Source organism: Astyanax mexicanus, chromosome 4, assembly GCF_023375975.1.
Source record: "Astyanax mexicanus isolate ESR-SI-001 chromosome 4, AstMex3_surface, whole genome shotgun sequence".
Taxonomy (NCBI): Eukaryota; Metazoa; Chordata; class Actinopteri; order Characiformes; family Acestrorhamphidae; genus Astyanax; species Astyanax mexicanus.
Genome location: NC_064411.1, coordinates 19725206 through 19749098, shown reverse-complemented (window position 1 = coordinate 19749098; position 23893 = coordinate 19725206). Strand labels below are relative to the sequence as shown.

At 37.2% G+C, this 23893-nt stretch overlaps 6 protein-coding genes across 14 annotated transcripts in view; 2 read left to right on the top strand and 4 right to left on the bottom strand.

The window, feature by feature from the left end:
* The window catches only part of LOC125801145 (zinc finger protein 850-like), a 503810-nt gene that overhangs the window by 224559 nt on the left and 255358 nt on the right, over positions 1-23893 (bottom strand). The gene's annotated exons all lie outside the window — the stretch shown is intronic.
* Positions 1-23893, top strand: part of LOC125801182 (zinc finger protein 585A-like) — a 243056-nt gene that overhangs the window by 42927 nt on the left and 176236 nt on the right. The gene's annotated exons all lie outside the window — the stretch shown is intronic.
* LOC125801682 (zinc finger protein 239-like) overlaps positions 1-23893 on the bottom strand; it is a 155704-nt gene that overhangs the window by 25952 nt on the left and 105859 nt on the right. The window lies entirely within an intron of this gene.
* LOC125801357 (zinc finger protein 239-like) overlaps positions 1-23893 on the bottom strand; it is a 95664-nt gene that overhangs the window by 64274 nt on the left and 7497 nt on the right. The gene's annotated exons all lie outside the window — the stretch shown is intronic.
* LOC111196862 (uncharacterized) lies at positions 11525-14287 on the top strand. Its single transcript, XM_049478482.1, has 6 exons — positions 11525-12310; positions 12404-12564; positions 12724-12815; positions 13372-13688; positions 13970-14120; positions 14217-14287. Exons 1-6 carry the CDS (start codon positions 12284-12286, stop codon positions 14285-14287), a joined length of 819 nt encoding a protein of 272 aa, XP_049334439.1. The 5' UTR covers positions 11525-12283.
* Positions 17469-23893, bottom strand: part of LOC125801185 (zinc finger protein 271-like) — a 253538-nt gene continuing 247113 nt past the window's right edge. For both annotated transcript variants that reach the window (XM_049477497.1, XM_049477496.1), the window contains exon 2: positions 17469-22527. In XM_049477497.1, the coding sequence (XP_049333454.1) occupies positions 20966-22408 (1443 nt within the window). In that variant the 5' untranslated portion in view covers positions 22409-22527 and the 3' untranslated portion in view covers positions 17469-20965. The remainder of the gene's footprint in view (positions 22528-23893) is intronic.

Sequence of the window (23893 nt, the reverse complement as noted above, 5' to 3'; positions counted from 1 at the left end):
TGGTAAATCAGGTGAGCTGCTGATGGAACTGAACATATACACATGCTGGCTGAGGGCATACAGTAGAAATCTGGAACTACACTTTGTTCTTCAGCTTGGCTCACAGGATATAACATACTTAAGAATTCCTTGTTATTTTTTACTTTATGTATTATGTTTATTTGCATCTGTTCAAATCATATGTGGTGCTTTTTTTCAGGTAAAACACTCATATTTCTGAGATAAATGGATTAGTGCTTTTGTGCCCAAAACTTAAAACAAAAATGCTGTATATACTACTTCCATAATGTCCCAACAATTTCTGATTTGGGGTTCTAAAAGAGAGATGAGACTACATTTAAACTTTTAAGCTAGATCTAAATTTCAATCCTCATAACCTGATTTGTCTTGATTTGTAGTACTACTTAGCTTTTAAACTGAAAAGTGGAGCTCTCTTTTTTGAGCGCTGGATAAAGATGGTTTATTAGTTACACCTTTACAGTGTGAATCTCGTTCAGTTCTACAGTGTAATTTTTATTTAATTTCAAGTTTCAAGATGATACATATAAACCACAATAGAAGACAGCATAAAAATATACATCATACATTCCTACAGTTTTTAGGTATTTCTTATTCAAGAAATTCTAAGGATTTTAAAAGTGAAGTAAATCAAGTAAGAAGATTTTGGTATTGATGTCAAGTATTTACAACAGTGAATGTAGTATTTACTTAATAAAATAATAATATTAATATTATACTCTATATAAAGCCCAGTGTATGAAAAAAGAAACATTATATCACCAAGGTTCATATTCACAGAGATGTTAGTTTTCTTCTTAAAAAAAGAAGAAAAGTCTTGCCAGAATTTAGATGCAATGAAACATTGAAAAGAAAGATGTGATACTGATTCACATTCTGATTGACCAAAGGAGCATTAAACACTGAAGGGGAATGCTCAATCTACCCACCTCTTACACATGTGATCTCACATAAACTGTGTTTTGTAGCAACAACATCTGTCCCATCTCTTCCAAAACAGGGCAGATCATAACAGAAACAGAATCAACCCCTCAAAATTAGCTCCTTTTTTGAATACCAATCTTTGCTAAACTTTGCAAAAAACATCACCTGCTTCCACTGTATATAGTTGCAAATTCACAAATAATATACACATTTAGAGATTCGACCTGTTTGTGTATTTGAGATGTTTTTATAATGTATTTATTTATACAAAAAACTTATAAATAATACATATTTAATTTAATGTATGGTTTACACTACTAATTAAACATAAGTTTAAACATAATTTGGTAATAAAATGATTTAAGCAACCACAAAAAATCTAAGGAGCCACTTGGGAGCCGGAATTTCCATCGCTAATGGGGTAGTTCTGGTTCACCTAAACTGATCAGGGTCAGAGTTACCTCCCTCAGCGAATGCTATTGGCTGATGTTTCCAAGGTTTGTAACGGACCGCCATCTCCCGGAGCCGGAGAAAGAAGGACAGCAGGAGAGTTAGCTAGCTGGCTATGATAACATCCAAATACGTCCTTCTTTCTCCGCCTCCTCCGGCTTTCTCCGCCTCCTAGGCGGTCCGTCACAAACCCTAACAATATAAGCCAATAGCATTCGCAGGGGGAGGCGACCCTGACCCCTGAACAATAAATATATTATCTATAAGAAAATCTCATGAATATGTGGTTTAACAATAACATTTTGTTCATTCACCAGTTACTTATAATCATAGTTTAAACTCTTGTTAGCTGATGAGCACCTCCTACCTAAATCGCTGCACATACCTGTTATTGATTCCCGAAAGAATATTAAGAAGGTCTAAAATCAGTTGATTAATTTGATGCAAAATTTGAAGTATTTCTATCGCTCTTTGGTGTAAATGGGTGAGACTCTGTATAAGATCTTCTATTTGGCCACCGACCGCCCGCAGTCTCTCCATTACTAAAATAACGGAAAACCGTTGAAATCATTTAAAAATAAGCAACTTAACCCCTCTCCACAGCCTCCTGTAATAATAAATATTATAATAAAACATGTTAGCAAATTGTTATTTTACTAAGAAATTTTAATAATAATAATAAAAGTTGTTGTTGTTGTTCTTATTATTATTATTGTTGTTATTATTATTATTATTATACAATGCAATAAAATACGAATGTGAAAAAAATATATATATTTATAAAATGATCAGCCTTTGACAGATAAGCACTTGTATAATGATTACTGATTTACAAACCTAATTTCTTACCTCATGAGCTGTTACTTTGGAACAATAAATATGTTATGTGTAAATCTCATGAATATGTGGTTTAAAAATAACATTTTGTTCATTCAACAGTTACAGTTAATGATATCCATAGTTTTAACTTGTAACCTGATGAGTTCCAGGGTCATTCCTGGGATTGGGTGCCATTGGACCCCAAACCTTTTTGACAATTAAATATTATTATACATTTTTCATGTTTTTTTTGTGGTCAAACTCATTTTTGGCATACAATTTGTAGCATTAATTTAAACATTTTCATGAAGTTTCTGACCTAGGATATCCACCCTGCCACAGACATAGGCATAACATGGAAAGACATATGGTTTAAAATGATGTAAAAAAAAAAACCTTAATTGCTTTAATTTTATTTAATTAAACATCCCAACACTCTTTAAAAACAGCAGCACCTGCTTGTGTACTAAACCCATCCCAGAGCCATATGATAGCAAACCCTTTAAGGAAATATCTTTATGACCCTTTGTTGTTAATGTATCAAATAAAATTTGTCTTTGTGAAGAATGTTTTACACAGTGTAATAGTATATGTTCTGGTGTCTCCCTGTGTGTGCAGTACCGGCAAAGCCCTGTGTGTTTGTGAATAAGATGTAATGTAGAGTTCCGCGTGGGGGAGTGATGGGGTTAAATATAAATCCGCAAAAAACAGTTAAATGTTAATATAGGTCCATACTGTTCTGACCACTGACTGATCCAGAGAAGTATCTCTTCTGGACTGGTTTGACAAGCAGAGAGGTCCCTGACCAATGAGTTCAAAATTAATTAGGTTATTTGGAGCAAATGAGCAAAACCAGAGCAAAAATATAGAGTTTACATATGTTTAATATTTACTAATTCTATATATATATATATATAAAATTATGAATCTTTGAAATGAGCTCTGGCTATAATTTCAGCATCAGCTCACAGTAGCAGTAGCTAGACCCTCTCCCTACAGGTCTGGTCAAAGCCTGCCTCCCTTCCTTGCTCCCTCTAATTTCCGCTATTATCCATTCTTCTCTCTCCACTGGAACTGTTCCTGCATCATTTAAAACTGCTGCAATAACCCCAATCTTAAAAAAAATCTGGTGCTGACCCCACAAATTTTAATAACCTACGGCCAATCTCTAATCTACCCTTTATCTCAAAAATCCTTGAGCTCTGTCTTGCAACAACCTGTATGAACAGTTCCAATCTGGATTTCGCCCTCTCCACAGTACAGAAACCGCGCTCATAAAAATCACTAATGACCTCCTCATGGCAGCTGATTCCGGTTTACTTTCCATCCTCATCCTTCTTGACCTTAATGCAGCATTTGACACCATTGGTCACACCACACTCCTCAATAGACTAGTTTCCATTGGTATCACTCAGACTCCTCTAAATTGGTTTAAATCATACCTCACCACCTGCACTCAGTTCATTCAGCTCAAAACTTTTACTTCTCTGCCTTCTCCTGTCACTTCTCCTATTCATCATTTATCTCCTTCCCCTTGGTAATATCTTCCGCAAATACAACATCCATTTCCACTGTTATGCGGACGACACCCAGCTTTACCTTGCCACCAAACCCACCTCTAATCTTCCACCCTCCTACCTTACTGACTGTTTGGCTGAAATAAAATTATGGTTCAATTCAAATCTACTAAAACGTTCTCCTCCTAGGCACAAAATCAATTCTATCCAAAACCAACAGTCTGTCTCTTAACATTGACAACTGTTCCGTCTCCCCCTCCCCACAGGTAAAGAGTCTGGGTGTCATCCTGGACAGTACTCTTTCATTTCAATCACACATCAACAACATTACCCAGTCTGCCTACTATCACCTCCGCAATATAAACCGTCTTCGCCCTTCTCTTACTGCTCATGCCACTGCCATTCTTGTACACAGCCTTGTTACCTCTCGATTAGACTATTACAACTCTCTTCTCTTTGGTCTCACCAATAAAACTCTCCATAAGCTTCAACTGGTCCAGAATTCAGCTGCTGTCGTTCGTAATTTGACGACTCTTGGCCTCCCTTAAAGGGAAGCCTTGGGCTAGCTTAAAATAGACTCTTAAAAATTATCTAGTCATGCATCGATGTAAAGTTCTAAATTCAAAAGAAAGAAGATAAAAACAGACGAGTGCCTCGAGTTTTAAAGAAAGGAGAAGTCGGGTCATTCTGAAGTTCTAAGTTGATCTTTTTATTGTTCTTTCAGTCAGGAAGCTCCGATCTTCTGAAAACACAGAGGAATACACACTTTTATACAGTATTTGGGTGAACAAAGGTGGGGGCTTTTAGTTCCACCTTTCCTTCTCCTGCCCAGCGTTCCCGTGGGAGCTTGGGCCTCTTGAGACACCTGGTATGATAAGCATATTTCTTATCTGTCTCCCCCTCAGTTCACAGCAGCCTGGTACAGACTGGGCCTTACTGAGGAAGAGCAGACAGAGTTTTAACTGAACTCAATAAACTCGTTCATATATGGCCAAATTGTACTAATATATGGGTATTATAACATATATTGATCCCTAATATCTTAATTAGGGCCCCACACTGCCCGTATCATCAGTAGAACCCCCTCCTTCCATCACATCACTCCTGTTCTCCAACAGCTCCACTGGCTCCCAGTAAAGTTCCGTATCAATTACAAAATCCTTCTGCTCACCTTTAAGGCCATTCACAATCTTTCTCCACCATATCTCTCTAATCTTCTTCAGGTTGTAATTCCATCTCGTTCCCTCCGATCTTCCTCCTCCATCCACCTTACCATCCCCACTGCTCGCCTCACCACCATGGGGAGCAGAGCCTTCAGCCGCTCTGTTCCCCAACTCTGGAACTCTTTACCACCTCATATCAGACAAATTAACTCACTCTCACAATTCAAATCCACACTCAAAACTCACCTGTTTAAACTTGCCTATTCCATCTGATTGTTTTCTCTTTTTTAACCTGTTTTTTAAATGTTGTGTATTTTGTATGTTTTATTTAATGCTTATTTTGCACTTGTAAGGTGTCCTTGAGTGACAGAAAGGCGCCTTAAATAAAATGTATTATTATTATTATTATTATTATTATTATTATTGTGGGCAACGATTGTACATATTATCACATGTATGTATCTCTTGCTACCTATATTTATTTTTACTAGAATACATTTCTTTATGTGCATTGTTCATTTTAAACGCTCTAAAAAACAATTTAATGCTCATCAATAAAAGTGGTTTAAAGAAGCACACAGAAATACATGGTTTGGATAGTGGACAGTGAAAATCAAAGGTGGGCAATATCGAGGATATCACCAGTGCTTACATAACACTGATCCAACTGTACATTTAATTACAGGGTATAAGAATCATTCATAAATAAATGTTTAGTTGGATGATTTGCAGAACAAACACTAATGTAGAGTATAGAGTATTATAGAGTATTTGAAAAGCAGTTTTTAAGAATCTGTTACTGCTAATTAATTTTGAATGTCTAAACAAGGGAATAAGTATTGTCAAGTCAAGTCAAGTCAAATTTATTTCTAAAGCACATTTAAAAACCACAAGAGCTAACCAAAGTGCTGTACAATACAGACAGAAGTTTGAGCAAAACATGTATAAGACTCAAGGGCGTAGGAGCGGGCTTGATATTGGGGGGGACACATTTGCCAATATGAACCCAAGCCCACTCAATAGTTTCCTAGAACAACATTTGTGGAAATTACTTTTAATTAAAAGTAAATTATTATTATAAGGTGATTTAATAACCTAAACATGTTACTCCACATTACAGCTACTGTTGTTAGAAAAATTATGCAAGCAATGTCTGAGTTATCACCTAATATTTAAAATAACAGATTATTATTATTGTTATTATTATTATTATTATTATTATTATTATTATTATTATTATTATTATTATGTATTGGCATGTCAATTCTGTTGTATATTTACATTTTCTCCTGCACTTTTATTTTTTTCTACTGAGAGCTCTTCTTAAGATGGTGTCCTTTTATGTAAAAGAATGTAACTTTACGTTTCATAGAGACTTTTATAAACGTCAGGATATGTGGTCTTACTGTGAACTACAAATGAACAGAAGTCACGTTACAGCAGTGTTTCTCAACCCAGTTCTTATATATTCTACTGCATATTAAAACTGTTCTGCATATTCTAGAGCTTCCTCTGGTGGATATACATGATTAATTTAGGCTCCATAGGGGGCTAAAGGATTTTAACAGGTAAACTCAGTAAATGACTGTTTATTAGCTGATCAGGTGGAAAACACTAGTTTAGGGCAGTGATCGGGGTTAAGTAACTGCTTTAAACTAGAGGTCTGTGCGGGACTGTTTTTTTAAACCCGCTCCCGCCCGCTCCCGCGTCTTTTTGTCCCGCTCCCGCCCGCTCCCGCAAAAAAATCACTTCTTTTAATCCCGCTCCCGCCCGCCACATACACATTCCCGCCGCTCCCGTCCCGCAGTCCTAATATGAATTGAATTAATTACATTTAGTGCTTCAAATTTACATATGTATTTATTAAAACAGCAATTCAGTTCGCAGTCCAAACACATGCCATCAGGTGCATCAAGAATCCTAGAAGTGGATTAGAAGTGGATCTATATTATATAAAATAATAAATGTAAAAATATATAAAATTTAATTCAATTAGTTTAATTAATATTTGTATTATTATTATTAATAATAATAATAATAATAATAATAACAATAATAATAATAACAATAACAATGTTATTGTTATTATTATTATTATTATTATTGTTATTATTATTATTATTATTATTATTATTTTGCACCAGTATAGTAAATGTCGTCCTTTAAAAATCAAGAATTCTAGAGTTAAAAAGATTGTTATTTTTATTAACCAAAAAAAATTCAATATACAATACTTCTGGTATGCTGTGCTTGGCTGCAAACCACAAAACGTAAATATACATAAATAGCAGATGGCTGTAAAGAACAATTCAAATGAAAATGCAGCCTATACTATGAACAAAGCAGAAACATTTTAACCCGTAAATAGGAGTAATATCAGATGGCTGTACAGAACAATTGAAATGAAAATGCAGCCTATACTATGAACGAAGCAGAAAAATTTGACAAAAAATTATTGAAAAAAGGCAGTGAGTAAGGGAATATTTTACAAAAAGTAGCGAATAAATAAAACAGTGAGGTAAGGGTCTGCGCGGGACTGCTTTTCTAAACCCGCCGTAAATAGGAGTAATATCAGATGGCTGTACAGAACAATTCAAATGAAAATGCAGCCTATACTACGAACGAAGCAGAAACATTTTACAAAAAATTATTGAAAAAAGGCAGTGAGGAATATTTTACAAAAAAATATATATATCGTATAAATAAAATTTCACCAAATAAATTCTGGACGCTGTGAGACCTTTTTCGTTAAGGACATGTTGGAACTGAAATTAGAGTTCTTTAATAATTAAATAAACAAACAGGGGGCTACACTAGCCTACTTCAGATTCCCATGAAGGAAAAGGATGTTGCTCACTGTAGAGGGCTTTAGCACGCTGCGTCTCTCTTCCAGAATTCGCCCACAAACACTGAAGGCTCGTTCCGATGGTGCGCTGGATGCCGGTATGCAGAGAACATGACGGGCAAGTTTACTAAGTGATGGAAATTCAAGCCTGTGATTTTTCCACCACTGAAGAACCTGGTGTGACCCTGATTCCTCAGTTGTGTCCAATTTTACACTTAAGTAGTCATTTATCTCTGATTCTGCTGTCGTTGTTCCATCCTTTGCCATGGAACCCTTGTCCTCCCATTCCTCAAACTCACGGAAATGCGCTCTCTTTGCTGGAGGCTGAGGTTCGTCATTTTTGGACTCAAACATCAGGTTCGCTATCAGCTCTTTCACAGCATTCATGACATCTGCTCGTGCGTAATTGTCTAGCATCTTTAGGTGTCGAAGTTTTGGAGTGAGAAATGTTGCCACTCTGTAGAGCCTGTGGACAGCATTTGGTGCTGAATTGTCAGTTGACATAAGTTCGTTCAGACGTCTCACACACACAGAAGCAACTTCAGTCAGCGCAGGTATAGCCACTGCATCGGTGCAGTGCATCATTAGTTTGACAGACCATGGAAGCACTAGAGATCCACTTAGTGTTGAGCTGTCTGATTCCAAATCATTTGTTGCGTCTTTGAAAGGCTTCAAAAAGGACACAACCGTTGTCAGCATGTTTTTGTTGATGCACCCGATCTTGCCATATTGATTATTCTCCAGCAGTATTGTGGAAATTTCTTCAAACTGTTGCAAGACAGAATCTGTCATATCAAAAACTGAATTCCACCGGGTCTCTACTGCCTGTTTCAGCGATTTCGTCAGTTTGCCTTGTTGTCCGGAATGCTTGAAGTATGTCACCAACTTTTTAACATCTGTTATAAGCTGAGAGACCTCGCACGCATTTTCCATCACGGCAGTGGCAAATGCACTCGACAAAATCACGTTGAGAATGTGTGCACTGCAGTTGATTCTGGTGAAGTCACGCAAACTAGAAACCATATTCGCCCCTCTATCAGTTACAAAGACGATCTTATTGACCATGTTGGTGCATGTGCAGTCAATACCAAAAACACGGAGGTTTTGGAACAACAAAGATCTAATGTTGTCCCCCGTCTTGCTGGTTCCTGGCTCAAATGGACTTGCAAACAACACCCTTGACACAAGATTCTAGCTGTCGTCTATGTAATGTATAGTGGCTGAAAGGAAAGATGTCTTCCTGTAGTTTTCCGTCCAAATATCTGTTGTGACAGCGCACCCGTATTTGCTGATGGTCTCCGTCATTATGTCTACCAGAGATCTTTTTTGTTGTATTGCTTCTTCTTCAATGTGTCTTGAAATAGTTGTGGGATGGGGCAACATTTCTTTGACGTCAAATTTGCCAATCTTCGCTGCAGTGTCAACCAAGTGCTGTGCAAGTTTGGAAAAGCCCTGACCAGAGACTGTATCAAATGGCTGTATGTCCTTACAGACAAATTGAACACATTTTTCGGTCGTTTCCTTCTTTAAGTTATTTGTCACTTTTGTGGTACTGGTGAATGACAGTTTTGTCTGCCCCTTCAGAGCTGTGCACCTGTGACGCTTTAAACCAGAGGTACCTGATTTGTGGCTACTGTACACAAACACTTTGTTACATTTATCACAGCAAGCAAATGGTAGACGATTTCTGTCTCCATTAATCACAATTGAAAATGACTGCCATACGTCAGACTTGCCTGCAGTTGGCTTAATTGTGGAGTATTCACCTGTCTTAAGAGCATTTTCCACAGCTGAAACTTGTGTACCATCTACGGGCTCCGCCATTTCTGTGGCAAAATTACAAAATGACGCACAGTGCACGCTTCATGTTCACGTGATCAGATGCTTAGCCAATATTTTTAAATAGTGTATTGCTCTCCTATGATTGGTTGTTTTCCTTCTGTTCATTATGCATGGGAAGCATTGCGTGATTATTTTGATTATCATTTTCCTAACTACTTATTCATTTGCGGAGCGGCACCACAAATGAGAGAGGTGGAGTGAGTGCTGGCGGAATAATTCAGGTGAGAACGACCCAAACGGGCAGGTGCTTAAGCAACCTCCGCCCCACATACACACCCCCCTCCCCCCCCCCCTCCTCTGCACACGCCTGCTGGAGATGCTGAAAATGTGTGTGTGTGTGTCCATCCTCCGAGAGATTTTTCTTGTGTTTTTTTGTTGCTTGCATGGGAATCATAGCGTGATTATTATAATTTTCTTAACTATTTATCAATTTGCGGGAGCGGGACCACATGTTAATGTGGTCCCGCTCCCGCATGGCCTGTATTGATTAAATTACCGCTCCCGCCAATAACAATTCAGTTTTGTCCCGCGCCGCAACATATTCTGACGGGTCCCGCGGGTCCCGCGGGACTCCCGCGGGAGTGCAGACCTCTACTTTAAACTACCAACTTAAAGTACTGTACGAAATTCTGGCGATCATCTACATCCAGCTTCTAGATAACTAGTTAGTTAAATCAATTTTCGTTCATTATAGCTCACAGTAAGTCCTGTAATCCTAAATGAATAAACAGTTTGAAAATTAAAGTGATTAGCTGATCAGGTACAGGGAAACATTACATATATATTTTATTTTTTTCCTTTAACCCTGACTCCCAATCTAGCTAATTCCAAAGATAAGCTTACACACTAACACAGCTGCAGTTTATTAATCACAGTGGGGTTAAACTGTGTGCTGATTCAGAGACGTGTATTTTAACCAGCTATCAGAAACATATCATCACAGTTGAAGTGGTTAGCCTATCGTTACCTTTCTTTTAGTAAAATCTCCGTATATCCAGATCTGTTTTAAAATCAGCTGAAGCTGCTGCGTCCCGATCCCGCTGCTAAATCTCACAGCGAGGGGGCGGGGCTTCCCCAACAGCAAACTGCCTCTGCTCCGCGCGCCGCAAAACCAGCAAGCTGATTGGCTGTTTCTACAGAGAGGCGTGACTTAATACCTGAACCGGCTCCGTGATTGGTCCGGTCTGTCTCCTCATTAATAGTACAGCTGATCTGAGCGAACTGATATCATTTTTGGGGGGGACAAATCCACCTGTTTCTAATATTGGGTGGGACATGTCCCACCCATCCCCCCGGTTCCTACGCCTATGCGCAGGGACATGAAGTCCGAGATATTAGACAAGCTTGCGCAGGCTAATTTTTGACATCAAAGCATATCCTGATGCAGGGGAGATTGCGTCAGTTGCATCGGCTCTTGTATATAAACATCCATGCCTTGCTGAACCTGGCACAGGTTCTGGTTGGGATGGCTGGGTGATGAGCATTAAATTCAAACTTGGCAACTACCGAGCGAAATTGCGGGATGCCGGATGCTCAGAAGTAAATGTCAACCGCAAAAGAGAAAGCGGTGAGGCGGAAGGGCTCAAGGCCCGCATGAAGAAGTCTAAAAGAGCAGAGGTCAACTTTTTACCTGATCACCCAGTAGGCCAGACAGATGAATCTCTTGAGAAAGAGTGGCCATGATTGAAGAAACTCTGAAAAAGAGGATGGATGCATTAACTAGCTGGCTAAATTTGGTGCATGACTAGCTAACCTAGGTTAACTAACTAGCTTAGCTAACTGCCTGGGTAAACTATGGAAGCCCATTCCTGCCACCTAAAAAAAAAATAAATAATAATAATTTTACTATTAAGTTAACTGCTATCTCAATATTTTGAGATACTAAGTCATTATTTTGGCATACTATCTCAATATTTCGAGATACTATCTCATTATTTTGAGATAGTATGTCATTATTTTTAGATACTATTTCAATATTCTGAGATATTGAGAAATATTGGTGCTTTTAGAAGAATCATACAATATCAAAATAAGCCTCCGGAGATATTAGATTAATTTAATAACACACTGGACTTCTATTTTAGTATGTTAAAGAGAGTGGCTGTGGCTCAGACTATTCTGTATGGTATGTATGTGTATAATTGAGCAGAACAGCGATGTGGAACTCAATTAGTCAACTCCTTACTGTTACAGCAGAAATAATGAGAGCAGTTTACTTAATAATAATTTAAAAAATGTGCTGGATTATTTTTACTTTTTTAGGCGGCGGGAACATGCTTCCATAGTTTACTCAATAGTTTAATAAAATAAAAAAATGCATAGATAACCCAGTTAGTTAGCTATCTGTGAGAGTAGAGTGGCGTGCTGGAGATAGAGTTAAGGCACTATATTTTTAAGATTTCTCATGTTTAATTTCTTCTCAAATTTGTTTTCAGAACCAAGAAACTGCAACAAGTTTTTTTCAAGTTCTTGCCACCATCTACAGGGATGAGAGAGAATATTCAAGTAAGATCTATGATGTTGGCAACACTAAGCATCTTATTGAAACAGCATCGGCAGAACAACTTGGATATGTTGTTGTGAGAATTCTAAAATTCAACCCACAATTTCAGGAATTTATTGACGTAGATAGGAATGTAGACATCAGGAACTTAGATAGATTCCAGCTGTTCTTATCATGCAAAGAGACTGAATCATCTCAACCTATGGCCACTTCAGTGTCCCAAGCTCAGGTATTTACATTTATATTGTATTTCTGCATTTGTCTGTTTTTTTTTTTTTTTTTTAGAAAGTACATTTAGTAGATGCTGATTTTCTTTGTGCAGCATACTCAAGTTTCACAAGAGCATGAAAAACTGAGGTCCATTTTGGAAAAGAAAGCACCAGAGACACTTGATGAACTCAAAACCAAAGGCACTGTGACAGAAAAAGCAAGAATAAAGCTTGTTAAATTATGTGTATCTGACCTGGTGGAAAAGCATGGATTGTGAGTAAAACAAACCACCTTTTTAACATATTCAAGAAAAGTAAAAAAAAAAAAAAATACAGCAAATTATAGTGGCTTGTATAACACTGCTAAAGTACAGCAGAGTAAATGCTTTATATTTAAGTTTTGAGTTGGTTTTGTTGTTCTTCTATTAATTAGTTATCCAACAAGTACTGAAAAAGTGGCTCTAGCAAAGAACATCATCGCTGTCTTCCCTGAGAGTCCAGGTGGATGGAAACGGGGAAGGATTTGTAAGTACATGCTTTGGTTCTCAGTTGTAGATTGTACAAAAACATATTGATTGTTTTTAAAATTGGGCATGATTCTTGCTCATGCATGTTATGTTATTTATGTTGTGGTTAGCTTATGTAAGGATAAGCATCTGCTCAAATTTAAATAATAATAAAACTGCTCTTCAGATTTTTTTTTCATGTCAATTAGTGTATTTGTGTACATAAATTAAATCTGAAAACTAGAGATTGAAACAAAAAAAATTTAAATCCTTAAGACTAACAAACGCAACAGTGTCTCTAGCATCTTTATCAAATGCCTTTTTTTTCTTAATTTTGTACTGCAGTTAAATGCCAGAGGTAAAAAGTAATTGAAGTGGCATCTAATTATTTGTGTTTTTTATGTGATTTGTTGGGTACATTAGTCTTTAGCTCTAGTACATTAAAAAATACATCCACAGATGTATGTTACTTTTATATTTCTTTTAACAACATTATCTTACCAGTAGCTGCTCTTACTGTTTTTTCTGTTATGCTTTTAACCTTTTTTTATGCCAGAAGCACTTTTATGATCCAGATTCTCATTCTGGATTTTTGGAAATGAGACTGCGCAACATTCGTCGAAAGCTAGAAGATGGTCAGCGGCGTTATAGGTCACACAAACGACGCTGTGAAGATGGTCCTAATCCGGACAAGGAGGAGGAAGATGGTAGTGGGACAAGTGAGTGGATCAACTTGATGAAAAGGCTCAGGCCTTCTACAGACAACATTTCATCGATCAAAGCAGCAATGCAGAAAACCTTCACCTGGCGCAGATCATGGATAGCCAAACATTCCCCCTCCCTGTCTGAAATCTTTGAGGAATACCCACACTTCTTGGATATGCCAACTCTGGTAGGTACATTACATTTTGCTTTTTCATTAGGGCTCACTGTCAGTTTTATGCCATGTGTAATGTAAATAACTTGATAATATTGTTAAGGGTTATTATATAACACTGTTTAGCTGAAAAACATGTGCACTCATGGAGGTGATATGAATTTCTCAGTCAGTTAATTTATGATAAAAGTGAAAAAAGGTCTGTGGCCTGTTTGGAACTCAGTTTGGCAATTTGTGTGTTATAGCTGGTATTATGTACCTAAATTAAAATGTCTCATTTTTTTGTTTCTTAAAAGCTTGATACAGAGTTTGGTAAAATGTTTGAGGGAAAAGGAGATTTGTTCTTAAGAAGATGGGAGGCTACCATCATTCCCAAGTTGAAGGCAATTGCCATCATGGAGACAGGTGATCTTGCATCTCTTAAGGACATGGAAAACCAGAATGAAGGTATATATTTTCAAATATAACTCTCATTAGATTTCACATATAATGCTACAGCCTCTGTGTAATCTTATTTTATTTGTGTCTGTGTCTCATTTTCAGATGAGAAGTGTTACACTATGCTTGTAGTCCTTACACATCTTCTGCCACCAGTCGCAATGAGTCGATGTTGAGTGAAGTTTGCATTAACATTCCTTGTTGATTTTGTTCCAGTAAGTCCATCTATCGATTTGTCTGTCTATCTAGAATTATTTTATTATAAGATACATTTTGCCTTTTTTAGTAAACAAATAAATCATAAAGGACATTGAAGGTGGCTGATTTAGTTTAATCAAGTGTGAAAGTATGTAATTGTGTACATGCTTATTAACTGGAGTAACATAAAATTTAGAAACTGTTAAATCGGTCGTTTGTATTTTTAGTAAGTGTTTGCAGTAACAACTGATTAAACTCAAATTTTGGTTTCTTTTGTTTGGTTACATTTTAGGCTGGAAGCAGCATTGCTTCTCTTTGTGATGTCTGTCCTTCACAGACCCACCAGCCCCAGCTAATCTGTGTTGGAAATCTGAGGGCTGCCGCAAAGCAACATGTCATCATTGGAAAGAGTGACCGAATCACTGTTCCCCTTGAAGAAGGACTGACATCTGCTGTGGACAAGCTATTTAAGCTCTACTGGGTGTGTAACCTGGCCTATCCATGTCAGCTAAGCTCCGTGTTCTGCTTCTTTGAACACATCTATGACATGCCTCTCTCAACTAGCCGGAAAGCTAAGGTACCGAAGCTCATTTCGAAGCTTAAAGCATCCCAATTCACAGCATAATGTACACTTGTCCAGAATGTCGACAGTCACAATTCACAGAAGTAAAGAATCTAATTTGGCATCTTCGTGAAATACATGCATTGTCAAAGGGACTGAACTTCATTCTTATTTGCAGCCAGGATGGTTGTCCAAGGACTTACCACAACATCAAATCATTTACTAAGCATCTTTACAGAGATCACCAGTTAACATGTACCACCGTGCACTGTTTGTTACTTCACATACTGTACTTGGCCTAACATATAGAACAGGTGGTGTGCTGCCACTTAAAACCAAACACTGTGGAGAATGTTTGTTTGGTGAGATAATTCACATCATACCACGGGCTGATGCTGAGTCCTTTTTGATGTTTATCTGGATTCTTTCAATTGAGTACTTTGATGAGCATTTTTATGCATATGTCAAGCGAACTAATGACTATGAAATGATCAGCTTAGATGATGCTTCAGATGTTAGGCCTCTTGATGTACTAGCCATTTACAACACAGACAAGCTGTACTTGAATCCAAGATCCAAATTGTTTAGACTCACGTTTTGTAGTTCTGTTTTTATAAAAAGGGAATTTTATTTCTGTATTGATGTTCAATGTTATTCATCAGGTTTTCTAAAAATACGTGAGAACAATGAACAATTGTGACTAATTTTATATGAGCTATGTTTTATACACCCCTTTACTGTTTGGACTTTTGTTTTTAGGTGTTCATTATCACAAAAGACAATGAATTAGTCACAAGCATGCATGTTTTTACATTTAAAATATCTAAAAAACATTGAGTTAATTTATTTCTTATTCCAAACGAAACTGATTTTGAACTGTAACAAACATGACTGTTTTTACATTTAAAAATGTTACAAACACGTGAATGTTAATTCATTGCTAATTCCAAAAGAAAATTGAACCATATATAGGCATGATAATAAAAATGGAATTGAATTAATTCGTTTCATGCTTTTTTTTAACATATTTGATACATTATCTTGATTATGCATAATCAACACAAGTTGTGTAAAAAATTACACATTTGTGAGGTCATTAGCCTGACACATTTAGTGTGTAAAATTGGATTACACACTGGATGTGTCAGAATCAACACAACATGTGTCGTCTCTGAGCACACTCGCACAATGTGTTAAAATTCGACACAGTCTGAGTCATTTTTGACACATTTCTTTTTAGAGTGTACGTAAAAGACTTCCTAAAATCAAACTTGGGTAAAGGGAGGAACTAGAAGAGTTTGTGATACAGGGAGGAAAAAAGGAGGAAAAAAAAGAAGCGAGCCAGAGCTCAGGGTAAAAACTGGCATACATTTATTTTTATGTAAAACTAAGATCCAACACTGAGTGACTGTAGACAGGTGTTTCAGTTTCATTGTTCAACCCCGGTATGTCCCAAATGTGTCTATAAACTGGGTATAGGATATATATGATATCTCAATAAATTTTATAAAACATATTTTCTTTTTGTTTGTTTTTTTTAGTTTTCAGCTCAGAAAGTCCTTTTGTAACGTTTGTAATAATACTTTTTATTATTTTAAGCAATGTCTTTTTGTCCACAGATCTTTCAGACACATCCCATGTAAAAATGTCCCCAGAACTCGTCAAGCTAGTCATACGGTTAGCTTATTAGAATAGGCAGCAGTGACTTCATTTAACTCACAATAGAAAAAAGGGCAATTCTGTTTATATTCTTTTTCCTAAAGTTCATATTAATACTTGTAAAGGGTTAAGCATTTAGTGGGTGTTAACATATGAACAGCTCAGGCATGAGGGATTGTGGTAGCTGCCTACCGTTTCATACACAGCCAGTCTATCTCTGCTCTCTCCTACTGGTATGCAGATTAGCTAAGTGTCAAACGGTCAGGTTGTTACCGTCATTTAATGGTCCATATTATGTCAATTTACATTTGAGATTTGTAGGTATAAACATACACATATTCACACATATTTTTTCACAGTTTATTTTTTCACCTGCATATCCGATTAGCCTAAATTTTACCCTGTATATTTAATTCCCAGCGCCAGAGAGCTTTATTTTCGTGATAAATATTTCTTAAAACTGCATTGACACTAATGTGGTGACGTGTTTGTGTGTGTTGTGTTGGTACATGTAGATCAGGTGCAGCAGTGCTGCTGGGGTTTTTAAACACAGGGTTCAAACACCTTTTACCATGTAAAATTCAAGCACTTTTCAAGCACTTTCAAGTTTTTTTCAGCATATTTCAGTAAAGTGGAAAATTAATGATAACGGTGATATCTCAAAACTGCGATTCAGCGATAATCAATATATTGCAAAACTATTCTCCACACTTCACAGCGACTGAGCTAGCAGGAGTTATGGATTTATTGGTGTCAGTTTCACACAAGTTAAATACCAATGTTCTCAAAATACTGAGTATCTCAACATAATGTGTATCCAATAAATTTCGTTCCACTTCACGATTGTCTCCCACTGGAAAGATTATTGATCTACTGTTCGAATTATGATGTATCTGGCATGATACGTCATAAAGAAGAAAAGGAAATCCAGTCCAAAATTGTAGTTCCGTCAGATTTTATTCAAAGAATCTTCTGAGCAAAACAGTTTTTTTGGATACATCAAAAATTGAGTAAAAAGATTATTGAAAAATGAATTGAAATAAAAAGGTGAAAATAAGAGGAAAACCCCAAAGGTGAGAAAAGTTGGGGTTTCCAGAGTTCTCGGCTGTGTGAACAGGACCTGTGGCTCTGTAGTCCCTCTCGGGAGAAGCTCTCCCGCCCAACTCTACTCTTCTTCCTAGACAGAGTCTAATAAAAACAGGCATTCGCCTGGCCTCAGTCTAATAGTGTGTGAGGAGGCTCCTCACACCCCCCGGATCCTGATACTGATAAACAGTTATTCATCCTATACGTCAGCCGAGAACTCGGTCACCCCAACCTTATCAGACTATAGATTACATGTACAGAAACTCATGGTTCTGCTGGAAAAAAATCAATCATGCTAAGTTGCTAGAAAAACGGCCTTGCTTTGAGCACAAGGACACAATATACATACATTCTAAGTCACAATGTGAATCATCATGAATCGTGCTAAATGCTTGAATAACATACTGATTAAGTGAAATGCTGATTTAGTTACACACAGATTAACCCTTTAATCAATGAACAATGAACACAGTAAGGCAAAACTCCTCCGTATTCTTACACACTTGTTAATTCTTCACAAAAAACAAACAAAAAAATCATATATTTATGTTTGAAGCCCAAAATGTGGCAAAAGTTTGAAAAGTTCAAGGGGGGGCCGAATACTTTTGCAAGGCACTGTATATAGTGGTTGCTTGAATGTATGTTTGGCTGTGTACAAAAGCTTTTGGCTAAATGCTTAAGTTGAAAGAATAGATAAGATTGCAGATCTTGCAATATAAAAGCCTTTTATTGAATCACATAGATATGAATATGAGTAAATACATAAGGTGATGTAAAACAACGATAATAGCTGGTACTGGATCAAACAATCAATAAACTAAATGGATTAGATATTTTTAGTACCTTTAGAGATATAAAAAAAAAACCTTTAGCAAAACGATACCAAATAAGGAAAAGATAACAGAGTATATAACTTTAGCAACACAACACAACCAAATATCCCTGTAGATTAACTTGCAGATTTTTAATCAGACTGACTGAACCATAGACCAATGAGAAAACCAGTAGAGCAGGGGTGTCAAACTCATTTTGGCCGAGGGCCACATTGGCATATTGGCTGTCCACTGAGGGCCAGATGTAACTTATAAATGTAATAAAATGTAACCAAATGTAATATAAAATGAATGTAATTACTCCTTAATGTTAAATAACTCTCAATATACTATTTATTCAATCAAATATTACAGTTGCATGGAAAAAATGTTTGCTTGTTGCTCTATTAACATAAATCATTTTAATTTGTCATGTTATGAAATCCAAAAACTCCATCAATCAAGAACCAAACTAGTCAAGTGAATAGAAATGACATTAAATACAAGTTATATTAACTTTGATTAAAACGTTTGATACTGAAATAAGGCTTAATAAATATAAAATTAAAAATTGTGAGCTGTTAAGAACATGTGATAGATTTGGCATTTCCTCAGATTTAGCAGTTCCTCATACAACCACTAGTCGGAGCTGCAGCAGCAGCAGCACAAGCCCGCAGTCTTTACTCAGTCAGAGCTACAGCCCAGCCACGGGCTACAGGGCTCAGCTGAGGCAGTCTGGAGCGTTTTTACAGTTTTTAAAAATCTTCTGTGTAGAAAATAAAGGTTTTAACCCCACTAACCGAATAATACAGCTCTCTACAGTTCATCTTTCAGCCCAAGCAGCTAATAGCAGCAGTTTAGAGCAGAGTCACGGAGTCACTGCTCGGATTACATTATAAACAGGTCAGTTAGCGCGCTGCTAACCTCAGGATGTTTATAACTACGGAGTTTAGAACACACCACGGCTGCAAGGTTAGACTGTTGAAGGCTACTGAAGACTATTAAAGGCTATTGGAGGTTATTGAAAGGGTTATTGGGGGCAGAAATCAGTAAAGGCTGGTTAGATAAGTGATTCACGTCCTCGTGCCTCTCTGTGGTGAAACTGTGACTAGCGCTGTCACAGTGATGTCCTGTAATCATGTTTCTGTAAAGCTGCTTTGTACCAACACCAGTTGTAAAAAGCGCTATACAAATAAATTTGATTTGATTTGATTTGATGTTTATTAACGTCATTAAAACAGATTTTGTCAGCTACTGTCTTATAAATATTTACACAGAACTTCTCTCCTAACAAGCGTTTATTTTGGTCAGTAACACTCTTCGTAACACAAAAGGCATACCGGTCTTTCGCCTTGAAGCACAGCCGTCCGTCTGCATCAGCTTCTCTTTTTCTGGACATTATGGGATAAACGTTTGTATGTCTCAATTCCACCCGCGAAGTTACGCCTTCCCTCCGGCAGGGTTTCCACATCAATGACTACACTGCCGTGTAGTGGCAGTAAGCCGTAACTTCACGGGTAATACAATCGACAAGCATTGTGGGAAATGTAGTTTTTGGTCAAAGAACGCTTCTGACCTATTTATTATAGACACTAAGATCTTACAAGCTCTCGCTTGGATGTGGCCACATTTGGCCCGCGGGCCTTGTGTTTGACACATGTGCAGTAGAGGGAATCAAGGGTCCTGCAGTCTTACTGCTGCATAGCCTGCTGAGTGTTGCTTTCAGTATGGAAACTACAGCTAGACCGTTTTTTTTTTTTTTTTTTTTAACTCTGAAAAGGATTTTGTTGGCCTTTTGTTGCAAGCTAAGAATATCCTCTACTCCTAAGAATACTCTACTCCTTTAAACTACGACATCTAAATTTTAAAAGACTAAGTAATGCTAATCTAACATCTGGAGCAAACACTGGCAGTGCCCTCGCTCCAACTACAAACTACAAACGTGGAGTGGAGGAAAAAATAAAGAAAGTTTTTATATGTAAACAATTGAGAATGTGTTAAGGCTGTAAATGACATAAGTTGACCAAATGATCATTTCCTACTTATGGCAAAGCATATTCAATTTTTAAACCTAAAAATGTCCCAGAATGATAAAATCCTCACTTTTGTTTATTATTAGTTCTAAAACTAATGCTGAGATTTAATATACGATTTTACTCTGAGCTAGCATCATTGCTTTACTATTTATTCAGCATATCACTGAAAAAATTGTAAAAATGTATGTTCCTAGTTTATGCTGTTAGTGGTACCATTTATGATTCTGTGTGTAAAAACTTCTTAAAACACAACACTAAGTGTTGAAGAGCTCTGCAGGCATTAACTAATGTAGGTATACAAACATACATAAAAACACAGCATGAAATTCAGTAAACATCATCTCTGGATAAGATTCATTTTTCTGAACCTGTAAAAAGCCATTTTTAAATGAAGTTCTTGTAACAGAGTGAAGATTTTGTGCATGATGAGGTGTTTTTGGCTGTCTGAAAGATTTAAGGTTTGCATTTTTTATGGCAGAGGAACAGATTTGGGATACTTTTCTATCTTTTGTGAATGCACTGATGTAATATAAGTTCACTCTGTAAAGTAAAACTCTTCCCACAGTCTGAACAGTGAAACGGTTTCTCTCCTGTGTGAATGCGCTGGTGATTTTTGAGATGACTCTGTTGATTAAAACTCTTCCCACAGTCTGAGCAGTAATACGGTTTCTCTCCTGTGTGAATGCGCTGGTGATTTTTGAGATCACTCTGTCTAGTAAAACTCTTCCCACAGTCTGAGCAGTAATACGGTTTCTCTCCTGTGTGAATGCGCTGGTGAATTTTGAGATGACTCTGTCTAGTAAAACTCTTCCCACAGTCTGAGCAGTAATACGGTTTCTCTCCTGTGTGAATGCGCTGGTGAATTTTGAGATGACTCTGTCTAGTAAAACTCTTCCCACAGTCTGAGCAGTAATACGGTTTCTCTCCTGTGTGAATGCGCTGGTGATTTTTGAGATCACTCTGTCTAGTAAAACTCTTCCCACAGTCTGAGCAGTAATACGGTTTCTCTCCTGTGTGAATGCGCTGGTGAATTTTGAGATGACTCTGTGTAGTAAAACTCTTCCCACAGTCTGAGCAGTGATGTGGTTTCTCTCCTGTGTGAATGCGCTGATGCAGTTTGAGATTACTCTGTAGAGTAAAACTCTTCCCACAGTCGAAACAGTAATACGGTTTCTCTCCTGTGTGAATGCGCTGGTGATTTTTGAGAGTACTCTGTTTAGTAAAACTCTTCCCACAGTCTGAGCAGTGATACGGTTTCTCTCCTGTGTGAATGCGCTGGTGATTTTTGAGAGTACTCTGTTTAGTAAAACTCTTCCCACAATCGGAGCAGTAATACGGTTTCTCTCCTGTGTGAATGCGTTGGTGTATTTTGAGAGTACTCTGTAAAGTAAAACTCTTCCCACAGTCGAAACAGTAATACGGTTTCTCTCCTGTGTGAATGCGTTGGTGTATTTTGAGAGTACTCTGTTGAGTAAAACTCTTCCCACAGTCGAAACAGTAATACGGTTTCTCTCCTGTGTGAATGCGCTGGTGCAGTTTGAGATTACTCTGTTGATTAAAACTCTTCCCACAGTCTGAGCAGTGATACGGTTTCTCTCCTGTGTGAATGCGCTGATGTTTTTTGAGATCACTCTGTTGATTAAAACTCTTCCCACAGTCTGAGCAGCAATACGGTTTCTCTCCTGTGTGAATGCGCTGATGTTTTTTGAGATCACTCTGTTCAGTAAAACTCTTCCCACAATCGGAGCAGTAATACGGTTTCTCTCCTGTGTGAATGCGCTGGTGATTTTTGAGATGACTCTGTTTAGTAAAACTCTTCCCACAGTCTGAGCAGTGATGTGGTTTCTCTCCTGTGTGAATGCGCTGGTGTTTTTTGAGATCACTCTGTTTAGTAAAACTCTTGACAGAGTGCTGATGTTTCTCCATGTCGGGACTTGGCTCCATCTGTCTGTGAAATGTAGCAAACAATTTCTGCGTTTTCAGGAGATTCTTCTGGATGGCTTGTGCTTCACCTCTTTCAGCAGTTTAACACTGCTCTTTATTAAATATCCTGGTTGTTTATTCTGGAAAAACAAAGAAAAAAAAATTGTGTATTAAAATAAAAGCAGGTCAATTAACCAAAAAGAATTACCTACATTAGTTACACTATATGGAGAAAAATACTGGGACACCTTCATACTACAATAAAGGCTTCAGTACTTTTATCCCATTATAAATTCACAGACATTGTAATATGTAGTTGTATCTTGACTGTCAGCAGGCTGCAGCTGCAAAATGTATGTAGCAGAAACACTGCTGCTGTCCTGAGCACTGAATACAGTGTTATACTACTACTTTAGTAGTATCACACTTTACACTATAATCCATACTACTAAAACTTGAAGCTCGGCTGCGCTCCGGTCCACACCTAGAACCTCCCGCTATGAAGCCGAGCGGAGCGCAGTGCGGCCGAACCGAGTTCCTCGATTAGGCTCGGCCCTGATGCAGAATTTTAGATTTTAGATGCAGAATGAGCACACCTGATGCTTCCACAAGTGATTAAACAGGAGAGATAGTTGAGGGAGGCAGGTCTAATTCAGTGGTTCGGCTTTCAATGGTCTGATAAACTTCAGCTTGCTCCCAATTGTGCCGGAAAGTGGAGTTAACTAGCAACGGTAATGCATCTAATCTGTTCCACCACCTCAAGCAGTTTCACTACACACAATATCTTCCTTATTCTGGCTGAAGCACTTATGTAGTTTATGTTGTATCTAAGTTATTTATAGTTGATATAGGTTTGTTTATTTGACGGTGATATTGTGTTCCTTTTATATAAATGAAGGCTTTCTGCATTCTTTATCCTGGATGAGGCACTTTTGTTTTGATCTGTTAAATATGTTTACAAAAGGATAAGAAGCTCTGCCTCTGTTGTAATGTAAAGTTATTTATATTGGTAAAATGTAAATAGGTTATTGGTTTGTGTTTGACAGAGATGTCATGTTTTTATATTGCTACATGCAAATAAAGGTGAGCATTAATTCATTCTGACCATTTTTTATTTCTAAAGTATTATACAGTTTTTTATGAGAGGAGGCTTTAAAGACAGTAATAGGTACAGATTTCCATTGCAGGGATTCCTAACAGTTTTTCTGAGGCCTTCCAAATATTTATATCGATATCGAAATTATATTGTATCGACCGAAATTAAGGAATTTATCGTGATATAAATTTTGGCCATATCGTCCAGCACTAGCTGTAAATATGTTATACTGCTCTAACAAAGTGTCTCATTTTATCTTATAAATATCTTTGTAATTTTCTGACTTGCAGTATATCTCTACCCCTCACCTTTTATAATCAAATATTTAGTTTTTCAATACAATAATTTCAGTGACCGGAAGCAGAAAAAGCCTGTATTAAATGTATATGCTTGATGAAGAGTCTCGACCT